Genomic DNA, 21,591 nt, shown 5'->3' with positions numbered 1-21,591 from the left:
AGAGCGGGCCCCGGGCTCGCTGCTTGCCGCTCTGCATGCTGGGGAGTGTAGTTCGAACCTCGGCGCCATTCTGAACCTCGTAAATCTCGCTAGCCATTCACAGCAGCCCAGTCATCCTCTCAACCAATCACTGCACTTCAACCACCTCACCCACTAATAACTGCGCTATTTTTTATCCCCCAGCAACAAATCACAGCCTCTCAAACAGCTCACAGCCAATCACAGCGCCCCAGCGGCCCGAGCAGCCAATCGGAACACAACAACATGCATGATGCCGCTGAGCTGTGCGCCTGCGCACTGGGCAGACAGCTGATAACTCATCTATTATGCTACTTGGCTAAAACCAAGCGGAGAGAGAAGCCGCCGCAGCCGCCGCGGGACGCACCGGAGGAGCCGAACCCAAAGTAAAGCCGCTCTCTGACCGGGGCCGGGGGGGTGCTGGCGGGGGGACGGGCCGGAGGGGGGTCCCGGTGGGTGCAGGAGGAGCTGGAGGCTCGGAGTCGCTCGGCGCCTTCAGACAAAGCTCAGCTAACAGGCTAACAGCTCATTAGCTAGCCAAACACCGCGGCAACATCTGCAAAGATCGGAATTTTAAACCTTTCGATCCGGTCACTGGTCGTTTCATAACCGCGTAAAAGTCCCGGTGAGTCCTCCAGCGCTGCCCCGGGGCCGCCGCGGCCGCTGGGACCCGCAGTAATGCTCTTTTAACGCGCTCGCTCAGTAGCTTAGCTCAGGTAGTTAGCGACCTAGCTCGTATTTTGCATCGGCTTGCCCGCCATCTTTTTAAAGCGAGATAAATGAGCTTCTTCGTTAGCCCACGGAGCAGCGGGCCCGTGGCCGCAGCTGGAGCGGATCTCCGCGGGGAAACCACCGGGTAAACCCGGGCCCGGTGGCTCTGCGGGCGGATGGTTGTGCTGCCGGGGACTGGATGTGTGCAGTTTGTCGGTCGCAGCGGTGAGTGTTAGCTGTTAGCTCCGCGTTAGCAGCAACAGACTGCGAGCAGCCGCCGGGACCGGAGGTTTGTGGCTCGTTATCCGGGCGGCGGGTGTTTATTGTGGGTTCGGAGGGGGAGAGCTCCGGTGGTTCTGGTCCCGGTGCGCGACTCAGTGTTCGGGCCTGAATCGGTTTGTGTCTGATGTGAACGGATCAGAAACACATGTGATCAGAGTAAATCTGAAACTAATGTTGACAAATCCTTGGTTCGAGTCCCAGACACATGATTGTTGTCTGATCAATAATCGATGAAGTGATTCAGGTGGTTTGTGACGAGTTTACAAGTTAAAACTGAAACTGTTGATCGGTCACTCGGATGTTTCCTCTGTTATTTAATATATGTAATTATCACATGTTAACTAATCTCAGTGATTAATCGAGTACAAAGTGATTATTGGTGATTTCAGGTTTTGAATAATCAATGATTTTCAGTTTTGATCAGTCTGATGGATGTTTCCTTTTCTACTTTCTTTCTGTCACTGTGAACTGGTCTCGAGGTTTTCTGTCTATTTGACCAAATGATCAACAGAGTGAATTGATAAAGATAATGAGTAGTTCCATCTTTAATGGAAATTCAAAGCGATCACCTGGATCATTTCTCCTGTGTTGTCTGACATTCAGTTTGTTTTCAAATGAGAGAATCTGAGAAAGTGAAGCTGAACGTTGGTTTGATAAAGTCTTTGAACCAACTCGACTACGTAGTTTGAGTCAAATGTTCAGTCAATGAATTGAGTTATTTAAATACTAGATGTTTTCTGCTTTTCTTCACATCAAATGGAACATGTGTTGCTGAACTTCTACCTGTTCACACCTTTAAATGAAAAGTCCACACTTCTGATTTTACAAAGTCTTTTCTGCATGTCAGAGTTTTGAAGGCCGTGTAACCAATGGGACTTTCTGAACATTTAAAAAATTCTATCTTCTGACCCGAGCTCCTGTACATTATGTCTTGATCAGATGTTGGAGTCGGTGAAACTGATCATTTAACTTTTCTCAGTCTCCAGCAGGAGTTTCTGAGAAGTCTCAGATTCTGACAGGAAACTGAAAATCTTTACTTTTCACTGTTCTCTGTTGTTTTTATAGAATTCCTCAGAACGTTGATTTGAACGGTTCAAACTCGCCGAAGTCAACATCCTGCAGTAATGCCTCTTATTTGACAGAAAAATAATTTAGTTTATAGTTTGACCTTAAAGTAAAAGTGAGGAATAAATTCTTCATGTTTAAAATGGTCAAGAAACCCGTCGGCAGTTATTTGAAGTGTGTGATGCTTCACTGTCACCGTCGGTCTCTGTGTTCTTTTTAATCTTGAATATTAACATCAGCTTCACTCTCAAACATCCTGCGTCCTCTGAATGTTGAGTGGCGGTTCAGACCTGATCACATCAGACTGGTAAAACAATAAAACATATTGATATAAAATATTTCAAAGTATAGAAAGATGAACAAAATATTTCTTAACTCCCCATAACGTAATAGAACTAAGAACATTATAAACTTTTTCAGATATGAAGATTTTTCTCTGCTTCTCTCCCGACACTCACTGCACGTTAACGTGTTTTCACCGTATGTAATGAGACATGATGTCATCAGGAGATGATGAGGTAGAAGACTTGACTTTCTGCTGCAAAAGAATGAAAGTTTCATATACCATGTTTTTTTATTTTAGTTCCATTTAAATAGGATGCTTTAAATAAACAGAAATAATCTGATCAATAATTTATCAATGTGATGAAATCAGCCATATATCCCAGTGTGATTTGGGAGATTTCTGACCTAAAACCATCTCCACATGTGAGCAAACATGAAACCTAACATACAGTTTTCATATTTTGTCTGAGAAAATAAAACTCTAAACTTCTAAAAAATGTTGCTTTTGTTTTCATACTTATAAGTTTTATATAATTGTATTTGTACTTTCTTTTTATATTTGTTTATTATCAAGTATTGGTCTCAGAAATGTCTTATTTAATATTATCAGCCCAAAAAATCCATATCAATCAGGTTGTAGTCAAAATGATTGCAACATAATTTGAGAAAATTGTAATTATTCATTAATGAGTTTTGGCATGTTAATATGTTGAGAAGTGAAATATATATATATATATATATATATATATATATCACAGCTGAGTGTCATCATGGTAACGTGAAGTTTTAACAGTTTGAAAATGTAAGTGATGAATTCTGTGTCTCTGTCTCTCAGGTGTGAGATGGGAGTTTGTCTCCTCGAGGGAAACATCGAGCTAAAGGAACGGCACCGACCAAACCTGAACTGAACACACCAACACACACCTGTGTGCCCACACACACACACACACCCTCAGACCACAGGGGGAGTTGTTTTTTCATCTTCAGGTCAGACACTGCTGTCCCACGGTGCATTGTTACGTCACCATCGTCCACCATGTCGGACGCCCCCGAGGCTGCGCCACCCAGCCCCCCTACCCTCACCAACCCACCAGCCCCTGAGGTCACGAATCCCACTAAACCTGGCAGGTCAGTAACCAATCACACCTGAGCTGAGCCCAGCGACCAAGAGAAAAGTTGTTTTCACACAATTGTTTAGTTAGTGTCCTGTGAAGCAGCAGCAGCAGGTTGTCGGGTCCGACTCGTTCACACCAACAGGAACATGTGGGAACATCCAGGCGAGGGGCGGAGCCTGTAGAGCAGCAGGGGCGGAGCCTGTAGAGCAGCAGGAGGCCGGACATGACGTATAAACTCTGCTGTGGAAAGATCAGTGTTGTTGTTTACAGCTCATCCACACCGGCGTCGGCCCTCATCACCAGAAGATCTGGAACCTCCTCGTGTTTCCAAGTGGACGTCTTCGTCTTCTACGTGTACGGCTCCTCTTCTTCATCCTGAGATGTTTGTGTTCTTCCAGTTTCACGTCCGTCACGTGTTAGAAACCTCATCAACACGTCCACTCGCTCACTGGGAAGCTTCCACACATTGTCCTGCTGTGTCCTCACATGGACTCACGAGGACATGTTACACACATTTCACTAGGAGGCTGCAGGAGAAGATCCAGAAAATGTCCAGAGACACTGACTCAGACATTTGTTCTCACATCCAGAACCTGCAGAACATGACAGGAACGTGTCTGTGGTTCAGTTCATGTCTGAAAACAGCTTGAATATTAAACACAGATTTACAGTGATGAAAACATACCTGAAACAGGTGAGATGAACTTTACCTCTTCTGTGTCCTCCAGAAAAACCAACCAGCTGCAGTACATGCAGAACGTGGTGGTGAAGACTCTGTGGAAACATCAGTTCGCTTGGCCCTTCTACCAACCTGTCGACGCCATCAAGCTCTGCCTGGCGGTGAGTCACTGTCCTAACAGACGCATTCTGTTCATCTTCAGTTTCAACCTGCAACACAAGACACACACAGAGACGACAGATAAACCTAAACTGAATCACTCTATATCTGGCGTTTTTAGCCTACATCCATACCGCTACGTTTTAGTTTGGAAACTGATCTTGGACACCTAGTGGCCAGACTACACAACTACCATTTGACATCACGATGATATGGAAGTATGGGCTGGTCTACTGAGGTGGCCTTTAACAACAAACAATTGTCACTAATTAGTAAATCAGGGTAGCTGTTTTGCCATTTTGATTCTAAGCTAATAACGTCCGTGTTTCCAGGACTACCACAAGGTGATCAAGAACCCGATGGACATGGGAACCATCAAGAGACGTCTGGAGAACAATTACTACTGGAGCGCCAGTGAGGCCATGCAGGACTTCAACACCATGTTCACCAACTGTTACATCTACAACAAGGTAGGTCACACTGCGACGTTCACACCTGCTCACATCCACTGACACGTTAACAGCACCGCGTCTCTTTCCTGTTTTTCAGCCAACAGACGACATCGTGCTCATGGCTCAGGCCCTCGAGAAAATCTTCCTTCAGAAAGTCGCTCAGATGCCTCAGGAGGAAGTCGCTCTGCTGCCACCGGCTCCCAAAGGAAAGAACAAGAGCAAGCAGCCCGCCACCCCCACCACAGGTAATACCACAGTACTACAGTTGTACTGTACTGCGACCACAGGTCATTCTACAGTTCTACAACCGTATACTCTGAAATATTTTTATAGTATTAAGGGATATTGTTGATGTACATTGGTTTTACTGTGTAGTGCTACTGCATCAGCTGTACTAAGTACTCTCGCTCTTTCTCTCTGTTTCTGTCTCTCAGTGAGTCAGCAGGCGGAGTCTTCAGCCTCCCCTCCCCCCTCCTACCCCTCCCCGTCCCCTTCTCAGACACCTGTCATATCCACCACGCCCACACCTGTCCAAGCCACGCCCCCTGTCTCTGCACCGCAGCCCCCAGCAACAATGATGCCGTCTGCACAGCCTGTTGTCAAGGTAACATACGTCACACGATCTAAAATACAAAGAACAGACACTGTCTCTCTCTCTCTGTGTCTCACACCTGTCTCTTTCCACCTGTCTGTCTCTCTAACAGAAGAAAGGTGTGAAGAGGAAAGCCGACACCACCACTCCCACCACGTCCGCCATCTCTGCTGGTCGTGCCGACTCTCCATCTGCTCAGGACAACAAACCAGCAAAACTGGGTTCGTCCCGCCGTGAGGCCGCCGCCCGCCCTGCTAAGACCCGCCGAGAGACGGGTGAGGAGGTGGCAGTGGGTGAGATGGGAGGTGGAGGAGGAGGAGGAGGAGTTGGAGTTGGAGTTGGAGTTGGGGGGAAGAAGGTCGGTAAGCTGGGCGAGCAAATGAAACACTGCGACGCCATCCTGAAAGAGATGCTCTCGAAGAAACATGCTGCCTACGCCTGGCCCTTCTATAAGCCCGTGGACGCAGAGGCACTGGAGCTGCACGACTACCATGACATCATCAAACACCCCATGGACCTCAGCTCCGTCCGGGTAACACACATGACATCATCACACATGGCAGGTCACATGTCATCACACAGTGAGGCCAGGGCTGCGTTCGGTAAAACGTTATTTAAAAGATTGGTGGAACTACAGCAGCTGAGAAGGTCCTTCTTGTCATAGAAATCTCGGTAGACGACGTGAGTTTAAATACACTTGACGTTCCGTCTCTGTGTTTGTCCATTAAACAGTTTCAGATTAAATGAATATGATCTTATTAAATACATTTTTTATAAAATACAAGAACATGTAACATCTTCAGTTGATGTAAACAGCTGCTGCTTCATCTGTTGTTAACAATCCATAATGCCTTTTAATACGATAGTTTATATACACGCAGCTGCTGATTGGTCAACACCTCGGACACACCCACCAAACGATAGGAAACAAAGCTCGTTGACACGTTTCGAAGAAAGATGTGTTTCACGTAGAAACCTTTAAGAAACGCTGCAGCACATTTTGAGATTGAACCTCAGATCTTCGAGTCAGACTCATCACCAGGTTCAGTCTCGTTGTTGACAACAGTTTATTTCATGTGTCAACAGAAAAAGATGGATAAAGGCGAGTACAGTGACCCTCAGAGCTTTGCCACTGACGTCAGGTTAATGTTCTCCAACTGTTACAAGTACAACCCTCCAGACCATGAGGTCGTGGCCATGGCCCGGAAACTGCAGGTACGTCAACCCTCAGATTCCAGAACAAGCTCTGCCCGTGTTGAGGTCATTGATGTGACTGTGTCCGTCCTCAGGATGTGTTTGAGATGCGTTTCGCTAAGATCCCGGACGAGGGCCTGGAAGTGTCCGTCCCGTCTACGACACCACTGGTCAGTAAAAGCACCGCTTCCTCTGACAGCAGCAACAACTCCTCCTCAGACGAATCTTCCGACTCCGAGGAGGAGCGAGCCACGCGATTGGCTGAGCTACAGGAGCAGGTTGGTGCTGCTGAGCAATCACAGGTCAAGAACATCCTGGTTTCCTTCTTTAATACTGAACATTGCTATTGATTTAAAGAGTAAATAAAATGTCAAATATTCATAGTAATCATTGATTGAACTGAATGATCAGTGGAAGGCGTTCCTGATTATTGATCGGAGATTGTAGATATTGATAATTAGTCTATTCCACCAGTTGAAGGCGGTGCACGAGCAGCTGGCCGTCTTGTCCCAGGCTCCGGTCAGCAAGCCAAAGAAGAAGAAAGAGAAGAAAGACAAGGAGAAGAAGAAAGACAAAGGGAACAAGGGGAAGATGGAGGAAGAGAAGAAGCCAAAGGCTGCCGCTCAACAGCCCAAACCAGCCAATCAGAAGAAGGCACCGGCCAGGAAAGCCAACAGCACGGTGACCGCAACCAGGTATGACTCAGTTCATCAGTGAATCCTAATGTTTCTGTGTAAAATGCACCTGACAAACCACTTCCCTGTGCGTTTCCAGGCAACCTAAGAAAGGCAGCAAGACGTCAGGCGGCGGCTCGGCAAACGGAGAAGACGGCGAGGAGTCGTCTCTACCGATGTCGTATGATGAGAAGCGCCAGTTGAGTCTGGACATAAACCGGCTGCCGGGCGAGAAGCTGGGTCGCGTCGTTCACATCATCCAGTCCAGAGAGCCGTCGCTGCGAGACTCCAACCCCGACGAGATCGAGATCGACTTCGAAACGCTCAAACCCTCCACGCTCCGAGAGCTGGAGCGCTACGTCAAATCCTGTCTGCAGAAGAAGCAGAGGAAGCTGCTGCGTAAGAACGACCACGACACAAACATGACACTCACCACAGATCCAACCTGTTTGTTAACCTCTCCCTCTCTCTCGACCCCCACCTTTAGAGAAGGCAGCGGGCGGCGGGGCTTCAGGAGGCGGGGCTAGTCGTTTGAGTGGCAGCTCTTCTTCCTCCTCTGATGACAGCTCCTCAACGGGAACCTCCTCTTCCTCCGACACAGACTGAACACACACACACAACACACACACACAAACATGTTACTGAACACAGAGTTTATACACACACTCAATCACAGGAACGACAGTTAACACATGAACACACATCCATGTAAACTTCCACCATGAACACACACAAGACAGAGATCCAAACTCTGAACTTCTTACAACACACACGCCCAGACTTGGAGACTGTATGTAAATAAGCAAACCTGTTTTTTAGCTCCTAGTGTCGTTTTTTTTTTTTTTTTCTTCCTGGAGTAATGGAGAGACAGAAGAAGAAAGAACTTGTCCGAGAGGAGGAGGTCTGTCTGTTCACCAGTTGTACTGATCTTCTCTTAACTGTCGTCTCGCTGCTGTGGAGAGAAATAAAAACATCCACATTTCTTCTTCCTCGGTTTGGACGTCGGCTACGACCCCTGACCTCTGAACACATTCCGGAAGCATCTGTCATCATCAGGAGGACGAGGAGGTCTCAGTGGGTTTCACATCGTTGGAAGTGAAGCTGTAGTCGAGCAATAAGTGAAAAGGTTTTCAGAGAGGAAACATGTCTGAGATGAAGCTCAGAGCATCATGGGAGATTTAACCAAAACCTGGAGAGGAACAAGCGTCTCAGCGGCCGAGTGGCGTCTTTTCTTCTGGTGCGTTCACACCGACTGCGACGCAAAGATCACACGAGATTACAAACAAAGTCAATGCAGAGAAATTTGCAGTTGTAGTTGTTTCTGTCATTCTTCCCCCGGAGTTTCCACATGTACGACGCAGCAACTTGATCCCTTCTGCCAGTCGTCCTCTTCTCTTCTGGAGGAGAACCGGCGAATATTCCCCGTTTGTGTTTATTCACGTGATTAACCTCAATCAACTCAAATGATCCCACGGCACGTTTGGTGTGCACGCACCATTAGAGTCCAGTTCTGAACGATTGGCTAAAAAATAAACCCTAAAAAAACGTCCTCGTCAGCTGATCAACGTGTAGAGACGTGAAAATTGTTGATAAGAAACTTTATTTGAACGTCTCCTGTTAACAGACGCTGTTTGACACGTCCTCTTGTAAAAATGATGTCACACTTATGTCATATCAGCTGTTTGACACGTCCGCAGAGTTCAGGAGCTGCAGTTATAGGCGTGTGTGTGTGTGTGTGTGAGGTCAGAGGTCAACCAGTTTTTAATGTGACATCATTAGTTTAAACTGGTTAATTGGTGAATGACGGATGATTATTGATAAGTGGTAAAGTTCATCTGTGACTGACGTCTCTGCAACAATGTTCACGTGTTACTAATTTCTGTTGATTGACAGTCTGAGCGCAGCTGATCAATCACATCCACTTCCTTTATGACTGAAAATCAAACAGCTGATCAGATATTGATCAGCTATTGATAAGCTGAGCTCATATCCAGGTTTCGTACTGTCGTTCGATTTAGACCCTCTGAGACCGACGCTGCCCTCTGCTGGTCCTGAATCAGTTTGACTGGGGTCAACGCTGGGGGCGTGGTCAACGCTGGGGGCGTGGTCAACGCTGGGGGCGTGGTCGCTGGACCCAGACCGCTCTGAGACAGACATGTTTCTTTTTAACACTACATCTTTATTTCCTGTCATTTGTTTTTTGTTTTTCAGGTTGTGCTGAACCCGTTTATGTCTTTATAAGATTTGCGATATAAAATGTCTTTGTACGACGTCCCCCCCCCCCACCCCCCCTTCCGGAGGTTAAAAGTCAGAGCTAGAATTGAAGCTTCACCCAAATTTCTAATTTTTAATCATTTTAACTCTAAAGTGTCCAAAATAAAGAAGTCGTCAGGATGAAGACAAAACTTTCTCAGCAGAAAAAAGTCCAGTGAATATTTGAGACATTTTAGTAAAGTCACGTCGATTGGCTCTTTTAGTTCTTTTTTGGTTTTTTTTATATAAAACTCATTCGTTTACATGTTTCTTCTGTTGGTTGACTGCGCCTCCACCTGGATGCACTGAGTCACTGCACGTTCAACTTTTAAAAGGAATTTTAATTTACATATTTTAAACAGTTTAATTTCATGTGTTGGTATGACATCACAGTTCTGCCCTCTCCTGATTGGTTGGGCGGAGTGGGGCAGTTTGCTGATTCCTTCAGAAGAAGCTTTACATTGCGTGATGTTAGTATTTTCTGCGTGTAGCACAATGTCAACTTGTTTCTGTTTTGATCTGAGTTTCTGATTAAATCACGTGACCTCACTGCTCACCTGTCCTAACTCCACGTTGTCGGTTTCACCTCTGACTTCGCCTGTTTGGGGGGGCGGGGTTTAGTGGGTGGCGCTGCAATTCAGACTAGCCAATCAGAACGTTTCTCATTCTTTGTCGTGTGATGTTAACATCCAACACTGTTTCTATTGGCTCCCGCCTGACAGGGAGTGTCATGTGACCTTCAGAAACTTCTGCTTCACAACGCTTTTTTCTATCGTCAACTTTCAGTTTGTTTCTGTTATGAACGCTGCCATCTTGTGGTGATGACGTCATTTGCAGTCAGTCTGTTCAGTAGTGATTGTGGAGTTGTGGTATCGAGGCCCCGCCCACACACACTCAACCATCCTGAGTCAGTCTCAGCTGTCAATCATGACGTCTCAGCCTGTTTTTATATTCTCAAATAACTGATTCAAACCAAACGGATCAGAAACACTTGAACAAACATCAGAGAGAGAAGAATGAACTGAAATCACAGAAACTTCTTTACAAACATTTATTTAACTTTTTTAGTTTGGTCCATGTCCCATCTGCTAACATGGAGGGTTATGATCTATACTCATCTCAGTTCCTCGGCGTCTGGCGCTGCTCGGTTGTCATGACGATAGTTTGTTAGGTGAAATAATTACTAAGTTTCAGACTTGTCAAAACTAAACGTAAACACTAATCGTTAGTTTTTCTTCCCATCGTTTCATCTGAAGAAAAAAAGTTTTATTTTGGACATTTTACAGACAAATCAATAACAACCTAAAACAACGGATACAAAGACGCAGTGACAGACGGACAGCTCGTTGCCGCAGGAACCTCCTCTGTTTTATTTAGTTGATGGTCGAGCTTCGGTGGTTATAGTTAATTTTTGTATTTTAATAAGAAAAAGGAAAAAAGTGATTTTATGTATTTGCATGCACTCCGGCCGTACGTTCCTTCTTCCGTATGTTTGAGCACTGTATAGTAGCTGTATAGTTCCTGTCCGACGTTTAGATCGCCCAGAGAGAGAGAGGACGAAAAACAACACGTGAATAATTTGATGTAATTACTGATATGATCCTTATTTTCTGAGTTCATTTGTTTTCATAAATAAACGTATAAACTGACCCAGTCCACTCTCATTCATACACACACACACCTACTGTACACATAAATACACACACACACACACACACCAACTGTACATTCAAATACACACAGTGAAATGTGTATTTTACTGATGAGGTCAGAGTTAACACATCACATGAATATTGTTATACATGTGAGCACCTGCGTGTTCACGTGTATCAGAATATTCATGTGTTGTGTGGGCGGAGCCTGTGTCAGCTGACTGATGATTCTAATTGATTATTGGACATCAGATCAAACTTCATCTTAAACGTCCTGACCTAAAATATCACGAGTATGAACTGGAACTTATTCAACTAAAAGTTTTAACATGTTCCAGAAGTTCAGAAAAGTTCCTGAAGAAAGAACGTGTAAAATAAAAATGATGAGTCAGTGTTCTGTCTACATGATGCTGCAGATCCTGGACCGTCCCTCGCCGTCCTCCAGGCCCCTCTTGTCCCGAACCAGCACGGCCTGGTTCCCGTAGCTGCTGTACCAGGTGGACTGGCTGCGGCTCAGGTAGGTGGAGGGAGGCGCCATCTCCAGCTGCTGCTGCTGCCAGATCATCAGGGACGTGTCCCGGTACCTCAGCCGAGAGAACGACTCCGACAGGGCCTTCTCTGCCAGGAGGGGCCGCCCAGGAGAACCAGGAGAACCAGGAGAAGCGGAGGAGTCGGGACCAGGTTCTCCTACAGCTGGAGGATCAAAGGCCGACATGATGGCGTCTGCTGGTTCCAGCTCAGATCAAGATCTACCTGAGTCATGATCCAGCAGCAGGTCAGAGGTCAAACTGGATCTAAACAGCTGCTCGTTCATCAGGTGACCGACCTTTGACCTTGACATGTGAAACCTTCAGATTGTCACAGAGCCTGTGACCGATAAAGCTTTGATCTTCACCTGTGACCGGGGCTAGTGTTTCCACACTCAGGGTGGTTAGTCCGGGTTATTATAGGCCAGGTTAGCTTTGCCCAGGTTAATGTATTCTGGGTTATCTTAGTCCAGATAAATTTAGACCAGGTTAATATATTCCGGGTTAGTTTAGTCCAGGTTATCTTAGTCCAGGTTAATTCATTCGGGGTTATCTTAGTCCGGGTTAACTTCAGGCTCAGGTGTTGAAGATCACAGAGAGAAGCTAACGGCTGTTAGCACCTGTAGCTTGCGTCCACTCTGCTGTAGGCTAACGGCTAATCCACGAGCTAATCCTGCTGTTAGCTCCGTTAGCTCCTGCTAGCTCCTGTTAGCCGAAGCTTTTACTAAATTGATGCGGTGGTGACGTCACTGTCGAACCGTTAAAACGTCAGAACACAAACGGTGACACACGAACGACCGTTAGCATCGTTAGCATCGTTAGCATCTGAAGCTGCTGCTGTTTCCAATAGCAACGGTGTGTCCGCAGTCCTGTCCGGGTAGGAACCGATGACCGGGGGACAAGGTTCCTGTGAGGGGAACCCGGGGCTGTTAGCATCTGTTAGCATCTGTTAGCATCGGTTAGCATCGGTTAGCATCGGTTAGCATCATCATCTTCTATCAGATAATCATAACTATATTTATTTGTCCCCGTGAGGAGGGCCAGCTCGGTCCGGGGATGTTTGACCCAGTGGAGGTGGTGGGACAGAGGACAGAGGACAACCAGCCCCCCCCTGCAGGACACCATCAGCACAAGAGCGATCCCCCCCAGTGTCTGAAGGTGGCGCTGGTCTTCCTGCAGCAGACTGGACCAGCAGCTCTGCTCCCAGTAAAACTCCCTGCACCCCCACTGGGGACTGAACTTTAACACTTCTCAACTTATTCACTGTTCTACATTCATTTGTAAGCAAGTCTGTGCAATATAAACAGTTATATCCATTCACTGTACATATGCTGACATAATATATTTCTGTACACTGTATAGACCGGTTTAATTACATATATATTTTTTCTATATATTGTTCTATATTGCTATTTCTTTATATTCCTTCACCCAAGTACTGGATGCTGCTTATGTGATGTCTTCTGCTGCTGTAACATTGCAAATTCCCCATTGACTAATAAAGGACTTTATCTTATCTTATAAGCACCTGTTCGAACAGCTTTTATAAATAAAGAAAACATTAAGTGAAAAACAAGACGACACAGAAACTTAAAGTTAACTTTAAAATCATGTTGTAAAAGTTGAGGATTAAAAAACATAGTTGAGATTTTGATTCAGATAAACTTATTAGTCAATCACATTTATATCATATTCACAAATCAGTTTGTCAGTTTGAATCAAGATTGAAGTGGAAATATGAAGAATAAAATCAACATTTTGACTGGAAGGAAAAACAACTTCTTCCTTAAGAAAGATAAATAGTTGAACTAGTTTAGAATTATTGTTTTCACCTTTAGTTTCTCTTCAATGGGATTTTATTTCACTTCAGTTTTCATCATCAGCTGTTTCCTCTTTCAGATGTTTGAATTTTTATTGCAAAGAGTTTCAGCTGATTCCAAAACTAAGAAATATAATTTTTTATGTTTTCACACATTCCTCATCACAAGCAGCGGAACTAATGATATACTTATACTAACCCCATACACACACTGCAGTAACTATACACACACACACACACACACACACACACACACATGCTGCAGTAACTATACACACACACACACACACACACACGCTGCAGTAACTATACACACACACACACACGCTGCAGTAACTATACACACACACGTACACACGCTGCAGTAACTATACACACACACACACACACACACGTACACACGCTGCAGTAACTATACACACACACACATACACACACACGTACACACGCTGCAGTAACTATACACACGTACACACGCTGCAGTAACTATACACACACACACGCTGCAGTAACTATACACACACACACGCTGCAGTAACTATACACACACACACACGCTGCAGTAACTATACACACACACGTACACACGCTGCAGTAAACACACACACACACACACACACACACGCTGCAGTAACTATACACACGCTGCAGTAACTATACACACATACACACGCTGCAGTAACTATACACACATACACATGCTGCAGTAACTATACACACACGTACACACAGTGCAGTATCTATACACACACACACACACGCTGCAGTAACTATACACACACGTACACACAGTGCAGTAACTATACACACACACACACACGCTGCAGTAACTATACACACACGTACACACAGTGCAGTAACTATACACACACACACACACGTACACACGCTGCAGTAACTATACACACACGTACACACAGTGCAGTAACTATGCACAGTATCTGTACAGACTCCACACATGGAAAGTGATTCACTGTCAAATCCAGCATCAGTTTAAAGAGACTGAAATAATTTGTACTTTTAGATTTTAGTTCAGAATCTCTGAACTTCTTATTGCAGCCAATCCTACGACCCGAGGGTCACATGACTCGCTTCACCTGTGATGATGAAGATGTGTGATCAGCTGATGTCATCACATGACGAGGACACGTTGAATCATTTCAAAAATATAAAAAGATTTATTAGAAAAACTTTATTTACACTTGACAGTTTCAGCAGGGACCAGCTGAGTCACATGACCTAACGCCTGAATCGGATTGGTCCACTACAACAGGACAGGGGGCGGGGCTTTGTGCCGTTTTCCCGGGTGTTCGTCGTCTTTGTCTCCTTCTCGTCCTCGTTTCCTCCCTGAGGTTGACTCCGCCTCCTGTAGAGGGAGGGGTCAGAGTGAGTCTTACCAACTGTGTGTGTGTGCGTGTGTGTGTGCGTGTGTGTGTGCGTGTGTGTGTGTGTGTGCGTGTGCGTGTGTGTGTACCATGGCAGCGGCAGCGAGGTCTCCAGCAGGGTACATCAGTCTGTGAGCGGTCGCCATCATCACATGATCCTAGAAACACCACAACTTCATGAGTCCACACCCACAAACTACATTTCCCACAATGCACCTGCCGTGCCCGTGGTAATGTAACTAATGTCATGTAGTAGTTAGTTACCTGTAACCAGGGATGAGACAGAGCTTCTTCTATCGTCATCCTGTCACTGGGATCAACAACCAGCAGCTTCCTCACCACATCCTTAGCTGTAACACACACACACACACACACACACACACACACACACACACACACACACACACACACACACACACACACACACACACACACACACACACACACACACACACACACACACACACACACACACACACACACACACACACAGCTGTAGTACTGCAGTAGTATTACTGTAGTACTGCAGGTTGTAGTAGTAGTTTTACCTTGGTCAGAGACTTGTCTCCACTTGGACTGAACCATCGTAAATTCTCCTCTGATGATCTGATCTGTGACCGAGTGACTGAACGTCTCATGGAACGGAGGATAACCCCCCAGACTGAGAGACAGGTAGAGGGGAGACAGGTAGAGGGGAGACAGGTAGAGGGGCGACAGGTAGAGGGGAGACAGGTAGAGGGGAGACAGGTAGAGGGGAGACAGGTGAAAACAGTGAAAACTCAAACCAATACAAATTATGAGAGACAGACAGACTGAGGGTGAGACAATGAGCCTACCAGACGAAGAGCAGGACTCCGAGGCTCCAGGCGTCGACAGCGAGACCATAACCTGTGGTGGACGCCTGAGTGAAGACCTCAGGAGCGAGATACGAGGGCGTCCCACACAATGTCCTCATCAACACCGTCTCCTCCAGGATCCTGGACTGGTTAAAGTCTGTCACCTGAGGGGGGCGCCACAGAGACATATACAGTATTTAAATATAAAGTATTGACTGTCCATCACTCTGTCCTCGACCTGACTGTCCATCCCTCTGTCCTCTGTCAATCACTCTGTCCACTTCCTGACTTTCCATCCCTCTGTCCTCTACCTGACTGTCCATCCCTCTGTCCATCACTCTGTCCTCTACCTGACTGTCCATCACTCTGTCCTCTACCTGACTGTCCATCCCTCTGTCCATCACTCTGTCCTCTACCTGACTGTCCATCCCTCTGTCCATCACTCTGTCCTCTACCTGACTGTCCATCACTCTGTCCTCTACCTGACTGTCCATCCCTCTGTCCATCACTCTGTCCTCTACCTGACTGTCCATCACTCTGTCCTCTACCTGACTGTCCATCCCTCTGTCCATCACTCTGTCCTCTACCTGACTGTCCATCACTCTGTCCTCTACCTGACTGTCCATCCCTCTGTCCATCACTCTGTCCTCTACCTGAGAGGAGCTGAGGCTCTTTGACACAGTTGACTCCTGCTGCCTTTAATCAGCCTGAGGACAAACCAAGACTCTGGAGACAGAAAAGACAAACTACTGTGATGAATTAGGTGCAAACACATAAAGACAGAAAACAAAACTTATAAAGACGCACTCTCCACCACCGCACTCACTCCCAGCATGCACTGCGACAGAGAGAGAGACAGGTTTGATATCATCCCAACACAGACTGAAGCTCCACCTCCTGGAAGAGACATCAACCAATCAGACTTTACCTTAATAAGACAGACGTCTTCCTGAGAGGACAGAAGGACGTTCTCTGGTTTCAGGTCCCTGTGGATGATCCCGTTACTGTGGAGGTACTACACACACACACGCGCACGCGCACACACACACACACACACGCACACACACACACACACGCACACACACACACACACTCTTACATTGTGCTGCAGACCAGGGGACCGCTGATGCGGCACCTTAGTAACCATAGCGACACAGCTGGACTCACCTGCACCGCTCGCAGCATCTGGTAGAAATAAAGTTTGGCGACAGATTCTTGAAGCTGCTGCTGAGACTTGATTCTGTGGAACAGTTCGCCGCCCTCCATCCTGAAAAAACACACTGTCAATAAAGTTTACTTTGAAAACAACTTTATCGAACACATCCCAACTCACAGCTCCAGCACGATGTAGAAGCTGTCGTCCGTCTGGTAGAAGTCCTCCGTCCTCATGAGACACGGCTGCAGGACAAGAGACGAGAGACGGATCCCCTTTAGAACAGTATGATTTAATATGAACCTTTATTTTGATTCATTATTACATAGACTTAATATTGAGGTTATTATTGGAGTTTTGTGAATGAATTGCATCTAGAAGCTGGTGCACGTAGACACGCCTCTTTTAAGCTGTTAATTTCTTCTTCGTTGGTGTCAGACTCACGTGGTCGATCCTCTGGAGAATCTCGATCTCTGTCTTTGCATTTCGTGTCGCCGTCTGTGATTGGACAAAAAAGGAACAGCATAGGTCACATGATCAAGGTTCCTATTTTTCATTGTCTCAGCAGCCTTGTTTGCAGTTCTCAGCCAATCAGAGCACACTCACCCCTTCAGACTTAAAGTTGTTCTTGTTGATTATTTTCACTGCAAATTTCTTACAGGTCGATCTCTCAAAGGCCAGTCTGACTTCACCACACACTCCCCTGACACACACACACACACAGACACACACACACACACACAGACACACAGTGTCACAGGGAGACATCATGTGACATCACAGTGGCGTGTAGCGTGTCAGACTCACGTTCCGATTCGTCGAGTGAACAGATATTTCTCCTGAAGTTCTTTAGGTAAAGTCGACTGATCATCAGACATGAGGTCAATGAAGACAAAGACTGGAGACAGACAGGTAGACAGACAGGTAGAGACAGACAGGAAAAGAGGACTTCATGAAAAATCCCTACAGGGTTGTACATATGGCTGCTGGAATTGCTGTAGCACCTGCAGGGGGCGCTGCAGGAGTTGATAATTAGTAGATGATAGGTTTTTATTAAATTGACATTAAGAATTGGTAGAGGCCCCCGGTGTCTCGTCCTGCAGCTGGACACAGACGGACTGAGACACCAGCTAATATTTACATGTGAGCACATTAACTTCTGACCTTTGTTACGTTGCTCAGCCAGAGCGAGGACAGCGTTGTTGACCAAAGGAAGCTTCTTGTTTTTACCAATCAGGTTCCCGTCCACAAACGTTCCGTTATTACTGTAGTCCTCCACAAAGACCTCACTGTCCTCCTGTGAGACAGACGGGCAGAGACACAGATAGACAGAGAGACAGGCAGAGATCAACAGTAGCAGCAGCATAAGCAGTTTTCAGACCTGAGCTCCAGGTCAAATCCAGAGACTCGTCTCCAGAGCTTCTCCAGAGTTTGTGTTTCACAGCTGAACAACACAGCAGCAGGTTTTCTGCACAGACTCGTTCACAGCATCAGATCCTCCTCCTGGTTCAGGTGAGAGGGGGGGGCAGCCGGGTGCAGCAGACAGAGACAGGAAGTGACGTGTTACCTCTGCTGCAGAGGTCATGTGATCATGTTGACATCACCTGACACCTTCAGCTCGGATCACCACAAACTCTCTTCACATCTTCGTCTGTGAGATTTGTTTTAGTTTCTTCATGTTTGTGTCCCGTGTTAGAAGCTCCCCCCCCCCCCCCCCCCCCCCACTCAGTGAATCAGTGGAGGATCCTCTGCTGTGTTCACACTGCTCCTGGATCTAGACTTTATACAGGAGCTCAGGAGGAGAAGAGAAACTGAGTGTGATCCTCCAGAGAAGATCCAGAGAACTGAGGAGCTCAGGTCTGAAGCAGCTGTTAGCATTAGCATCAGCAGTTATCTTACTCTGTAGATCCTAAAGTGTTTCTTGCTGTAGATTTTGAACTTTTTGGATCCTGGTTCTTCAGGGTCGTCAAGAACGTAGTTACACTTAGAGTCTCGTCCAAACAGGTACTGCTCCTCTATACAGTCTGTAAACAAACATAATATAGAACATAGAACTAATAACATTAGTACTCATAATAATATCATATTAGAACTATCATAAGTAGTAACATAATAGTTCTCATTTTAATACTAGGATTAGTAATAAGGCTAGTTTTATTCCCAGTATTGTGACTATGATTAGAACTAGCATAAACTTTAAACTGTGAGGAATAGCACCACTGCTAACAGAACTAGTTTCAGAATCCCCTCCATGCTTCCATGTGAGTTAGCAGGTTATAAAGTGAACTCACCGTGGCTCCTGAAACCTCGCGCCATGGGCAGCAGGCGGCCCCAGGGTTGTTGCTCGGGCTCCTCAGGGACAGACGCCAGGGGGACGGGTATGGTGTCCATGCTGCTCAGAGTCCCTGAGCTGCTGGATGACTGGCTGGCCGAGGCTGGTCCACTGGAACCACTTGAACCGGACTGAGTGGACTGGGCCTTGGACGGGGACTGTGTTGACTGGGCCTGGGACGGGGACTGGGTGGACTGGGTTGACTGGGTGGACTGGGACTGAGGCTGGTCCCCTTCATGTGGAACCTCCTCAGACATTCTGTCTCTCTGTAGATTAACATTAGAACAACACATTCGATTTTAGAGGCAACGTCATCGTTTCACTACATATATATATATATATATATATATATGTCTTCTCTCCTGTGTCTCTCCTGTGTCTATCTCTCCTGTCTTCTCTCCTGTGTCTCTCCTGTGTCTGTCTCTCCTGTGTCTGTCTCTCCTGTCTTCTCTCCTGTGTCTGTCTCTCCTGGTTCTCACCTGTGTCTCTGCTGTCTCTCTCCTGTGTCTCTGCTGTGTCTCTGCTGTGTCTCTCCTGTGTCTCTGCTGTGTCTCCTGTGTCTGTCTCTCCTGGTTCTCACCTGTGTCTCTGCTGTCTCTCTCCTGTGTCTCTCGTGTCTTTCTCTCCTGGTTCTCACCTGTCTGTCTCTCCGGTCCTCGCAGTGTCCTCGGGGTTTCACCGAACACCGGAAGTCCGAGGAAACGTGTTTCCTTGTACCGAATCCCACTTTCACGTCACGTGATGACGTCGGCCAATGAGAAGTCAGAGTATTGATCACATGATTTTGAATGTGCGTTAGTTTCCGGGTCTGAAGTTGAGAGACGGCGGGACCGGGAGGACGAGGGGATCGAGTATGTGACGGATCAGAGACGGTGTCCAATCAGAGAACGAGTCCTGCTGCGTCCTCATGTCCAGACACAGGAGCTGTAAGAACCTGATCATCTCAGACGGTGAGTGTGACGTCAGACAGGTCACATCTGTCCACTGATGGAGAGACAGAGGACAGAAGGTCGTCTTCTTCTTCTTCTGGTTTATTGGTGGTGGTCAAGGTGCATTACCTCCATCCACTGTGTTTCAACATCCTTCTTCTCCTTCTTCTTCTTCTTCTCCATTCGCCACTCTTGTATATTTGATGTCTCATATCATGTGACAGAGGGCTGATCCCATCAGAGGTCACCACTCTGTTAAATCTCCTCAGCTTGTTTCTTCTCAGATGAGGAGGTTAAGGCTGAGGAGCTCAACCCGTTCTCCTTCAAAGAGTTTCTACGATTGAAGAACCAGGACCAGGATCAGGATCAGGATCAGGACCAGGATCAGGACCAGGACCCGGATCAGGACCGGGACCAGGATCAGGACCGGGATCAGGATCAGGATCGGGACCAGGACCAGGACCAGGACCAGGAACACAGTGAGGTATGAAGACCACAGAGTCTCCATCAGATGAACAGTATCACTGACTGAGTCTGTGTCTGTAGTCCTGCAGCTCCTCAACCTTTGACCCTGATGTCCACAAACGTTTCCTCTCTGAGCCGTCGATGGCACCACAGGTAGTGACATCATCACAGAACTTAACCCCACTAACTAGTGACTAACCCTCAGTAACTAGGAACTAAACTAACATTCAACCAGGAACATGAATGATTCGTGTTCACTTTGAGTGACAGGTTAAACACCTCTCTGTCTGTCCAATCAGGAGGAAGACAAGGATTGGGGGGTGGGGCTTCCAGTGCGTGGCCAGCAGCTCCTCCCTTCTCTCAGAGGAGGAGACCAGGTGAGTAACGTCACAAGTTGTTCACGTGAACGTGAGCTGCACAACACACGTTTCTTCTGATGGTTTTGATAAATAAAAAGTCTGCTTTGGTTTCACAGCTACAGACTCACAGGCACTGGTCTGTTCGGACAAATAAATGAAAACAATTCTTTCCTTTCCAATATCTTGGTTTTATTACATATCATTGAGCTGACGCTTTAATCCAGAGCGACTCAATAAGAATCAACCGTGAGGAACAAACCAGAACGACAAGATTCAAGAAAGTACAATTTTCCTAAAGAAAGCCAAACTACAAAGTGCTTCATGGAAGTGTATAGTTCTTATTTAAAAATTTTTAACCAAGCTATAGTCTGAAGAGAAGTGTCTTCAGTCTGGAGGAAGATGTGTGGACTTTCTGTCCTGATGTCGATGTGGAGCTGGTTCCACCGTTTAGGAGCCAGGACAGGAAACAGTCCTGATGTTGTTGAGTGAGAGCTGTCCCTCGCAGTGAGGGAGCAGCTGATTGGTCGATGCAGAGCGGAGTGGACGGGCTGTGAGGTTTGACCATGTCCTGGATGTAGACTGGACCCGATCCGTTCACAGCACGGTACCAAATCTGTGCAGCGGTTCCCGGCCACAGAGCCACCGGGCCGCTAAC

General features: G+C 46.5%; 4 protein-coding genes across 7 annotated transcripts in view; 2 read left to right on the top strand and 2 right to left on the bottom strand.

Annotated features, from left to right (window-relative positions):
* The first annotated feature begins 263 nt into the window (after positions 1 to 263).
* LOC117767740 (bromodomain-containing protein 3-like) lies at positions 264 to 10,027 on the top strand. Of its 2 annotated transcripts, none has more exons than XM_034595580.1 (12): positions 264 to 404; positions 3,197 to 3,489; positions 4,205 to 4,316; positions 4,647 to 4,784; positions 4,864 to 5,011; positions 5,201 to 5,370; positions 5,471 to 5,890; positions 6,445 to 6,573; positions 6,648 to 6,830; positions 7,027 to 7,247; positions 7,327 to 7,625; positions 7,714 to 10,027. In XM_034595580.1, exons 2-12 carry the CDS (start codon positions 3,398 to 3,400, stop codon positions 7,830 to 7,832), a joined length of 2,031 nt encoding a protein of 676 aa, XP_034451471.1. In that variant the 5' UTR covers positions 264 to 404; positions 3,197 to 3,397; the 3' UTR covers positions 7,833 to 10,027. The 2 variants fall into 2 exon arrangements, with proteins under 2 accessions (XP_034451471.1, XP_034451470.1); XM_034595579.1 differs by having other exon boundaries at positions 6,648 to 6,854.
* Positions 10,028 to 10,893: 866 nt separating this feature from the next.
* On the bottom strand, positions 10,894 to 12,007 carry LOC117767755 (putative uncharacterized protein BRD3OS). The gene is made up of 2 exons (XM_034595611.1): positions 11,196 to 12,007; positions 10,894 to 11,160 (listed from the first exon to the last, which is right to left on the bottom strand). Exon 1 carries the CDS (start codon positions 11,844 to 11,846, stop codon positions 11,532 to 11,534), a length of 315 nt encoding a protein of 104 aa, XP_034451502.1. The 5' UTR covers positions 11,847 to 12,007; the 3' UTR covers positions 10,894 to 11,160; positions 11,196 to 11,531.
* A 2,627-nt stretch (positions 12,008 to 14,634) lies between these two features.
* On the bottom strand, positions 14,635 to 19,932 carry LOC117767746 (serine/threonine-protein kinase Chk2-like). Of its 3 annotated transcripts, XM_034595592.1 has the most exons (15): positions 19,821 to 19,932; positions 19,143 to 19,449; positions 18,751 to 18,875; positions 18,016 to 18,148; positions 17,659 to 17,749; positions 17,458 to 17,554; positions 17,296 to 17,349; positions 17,032 to 17,096; positions 16,866 to 16,965; positions 16,627 to 16,713; positions 15,699 to 15,862; positions 15,411 to 15,523; positions 15,127 to 15,212; positions 14,952 to 15,020; positions 14,635 to 14,843 (listed from the first exon to the last, which is right to left on the bottom strand). In XM_034595592.1, the coding sequence occupies exons 2-15, from the start codon at positions 19,438 to 19,440 to the stop codon at positions 14,742 to 14,744; spliced, it is 1,584 nt and encodes a 527-aa protein (XP_034451483.1). In that variant the 5' UTR covers positions 19,441 to 19,449; positions 19,821 to 19,932; the 3' UTR covers positions 14,635 to 14,741. The 3 variants fall into 3 exon arrangements, 2 of the variants coding, with proteins under 2 accessions (XP_034451483.1, XP_034451484.1); XR_004614932.1 differs by lacking the exons at positions 14,635 to 14,843; positions 19,821 to 19,932 and having other exon boundaries at positions 14,948 to 15,020; positions 15,127 to 15,243; positions 15,356 to 15,523; positions 19,143 to 19,469; XM_034595593.1 differs by lacking the exons at positions 14,635 to 14,843; positions 14,952 to 15,020; positions 19,821 to 19,932 and having other exon boundaries at positions 15,129 to 15,239; positions 15,356 to 15,523; positions 19,143 to 19,469.
* A 21-nt stretch (positions 19,933 to 19,953) lies between these two features.
* The window catches only part of LOC117767610 (endosome-associated-trafficking regulator 1-like), a 5,291-nt gene continuing 3,653 nt past the window's right edge, over positions 19,954 to 21,591 (top strand). The window contains exons 1-6 of the mRNA XM_034595394.1: positions 19,954 to 20,133; positions 20,397 to 20,481; positions 20,560 to 20,596; positions 20,659 to 20,731; positions 20,875 to 20,954; positions 21,053 to 21,072. Of these exons, the coding sequence (XP_034451285.1) occupies positions 20,091 to 20,133; positions 20,397 to 20,481; positions 20,560 to 20,596; positions 20,659 to 20,731; positions 20,875 to 20,954; positions 21,053 to 21,072 (338 nt within the window). The 5' untranslated portion in view covers positions 19,954 to 20,090. The remainder of the gene's footprint in view (positions 20,134 to 20,396; positions 20,482 to 20,559; positions 20,597 to 20,658; positions 20,732 to 20,874; positions 20,955 to 21,052; positions 21,073 to 21,591) is intronic.

Source organism: Hippoglossus hippoglossus, chromosome 9 (assembly GCF_009819705.1).
Source record: "Hippoglossus hippoglossus isolate fHipHip1 chromosome 9, fHipHip1.pri, whole genome shotgun sequence".
Classification (NCBI taxonomy): Eukaryota; Metazoa; Chordata; class Actinopteri; order Pleuronectiformes; family Pleuronectidae; genus Hippoglossus; species Hippoglossus hippoglossus.
This window is presented reverse-complemented; position numbering and strand designations above follow the sequence as displayed.

What these genes read in the sequence shown, in the direction of transcription:
- LOC117767740 (XM_034595579.1), top strand. Translation starts at nt 3,398, where the DNA reads ATGTCGGACGCCCCCGAGGCTGCGCCACCCAGCCCCCCTACCCTCACC. An exon ending in GTGCTGCTGAGCAATCACAG is followed by an intron (nt 6,855 to 7,026) that starts GTCAAGAACATC and finishes CTATTCCACCAG; the next exon opens with TTGAAGGCGGTGCACGAGCA. An exon ending in GAAGCAGAGGAAGCTGCTGC is followed by an intron (nt 7,626 to 7,713) that starts GTAAGAACGACC and finishes CCCCACCTTTAG; the next exon opens with AGAAGGCAGCGGGCGGCGGG.
- LOC117767755 (XM_034595611.1), bottom strand. Translation starts at nt 11,846, where the DNA reads ATGTCGGCCTTTGATCCTCCAGCTGTAGGAGAACCTGGTCCCGACTCC.
- LOC117767746 (XM_034595592.1), bottom strand. Translation starts at nt 19,440, where the DNA reads ATGTCTGAGGAGGTTCCACATGAAGGGGACCAGCCTCAGTCCCAGTCC. An exon ending in GGCTGAGCAACGTAACAAAG is followed by an intron (nt 17,750 to 18,015) that starts GTCAGAAGTTAA and finishes GTCTGTCTCCAG; the next exon opens with TCTTTGTCTTCATTGACCTC. An exon ending in AGATGCTGCGAGCGGTGCAG is followed by an intron (nt 16,714 to 16,865) that starts GTGAGTCCAGCT and finishes GTGTGTGTGTAG; the next exon opens with TACCTCCACAGTAACGGGAT.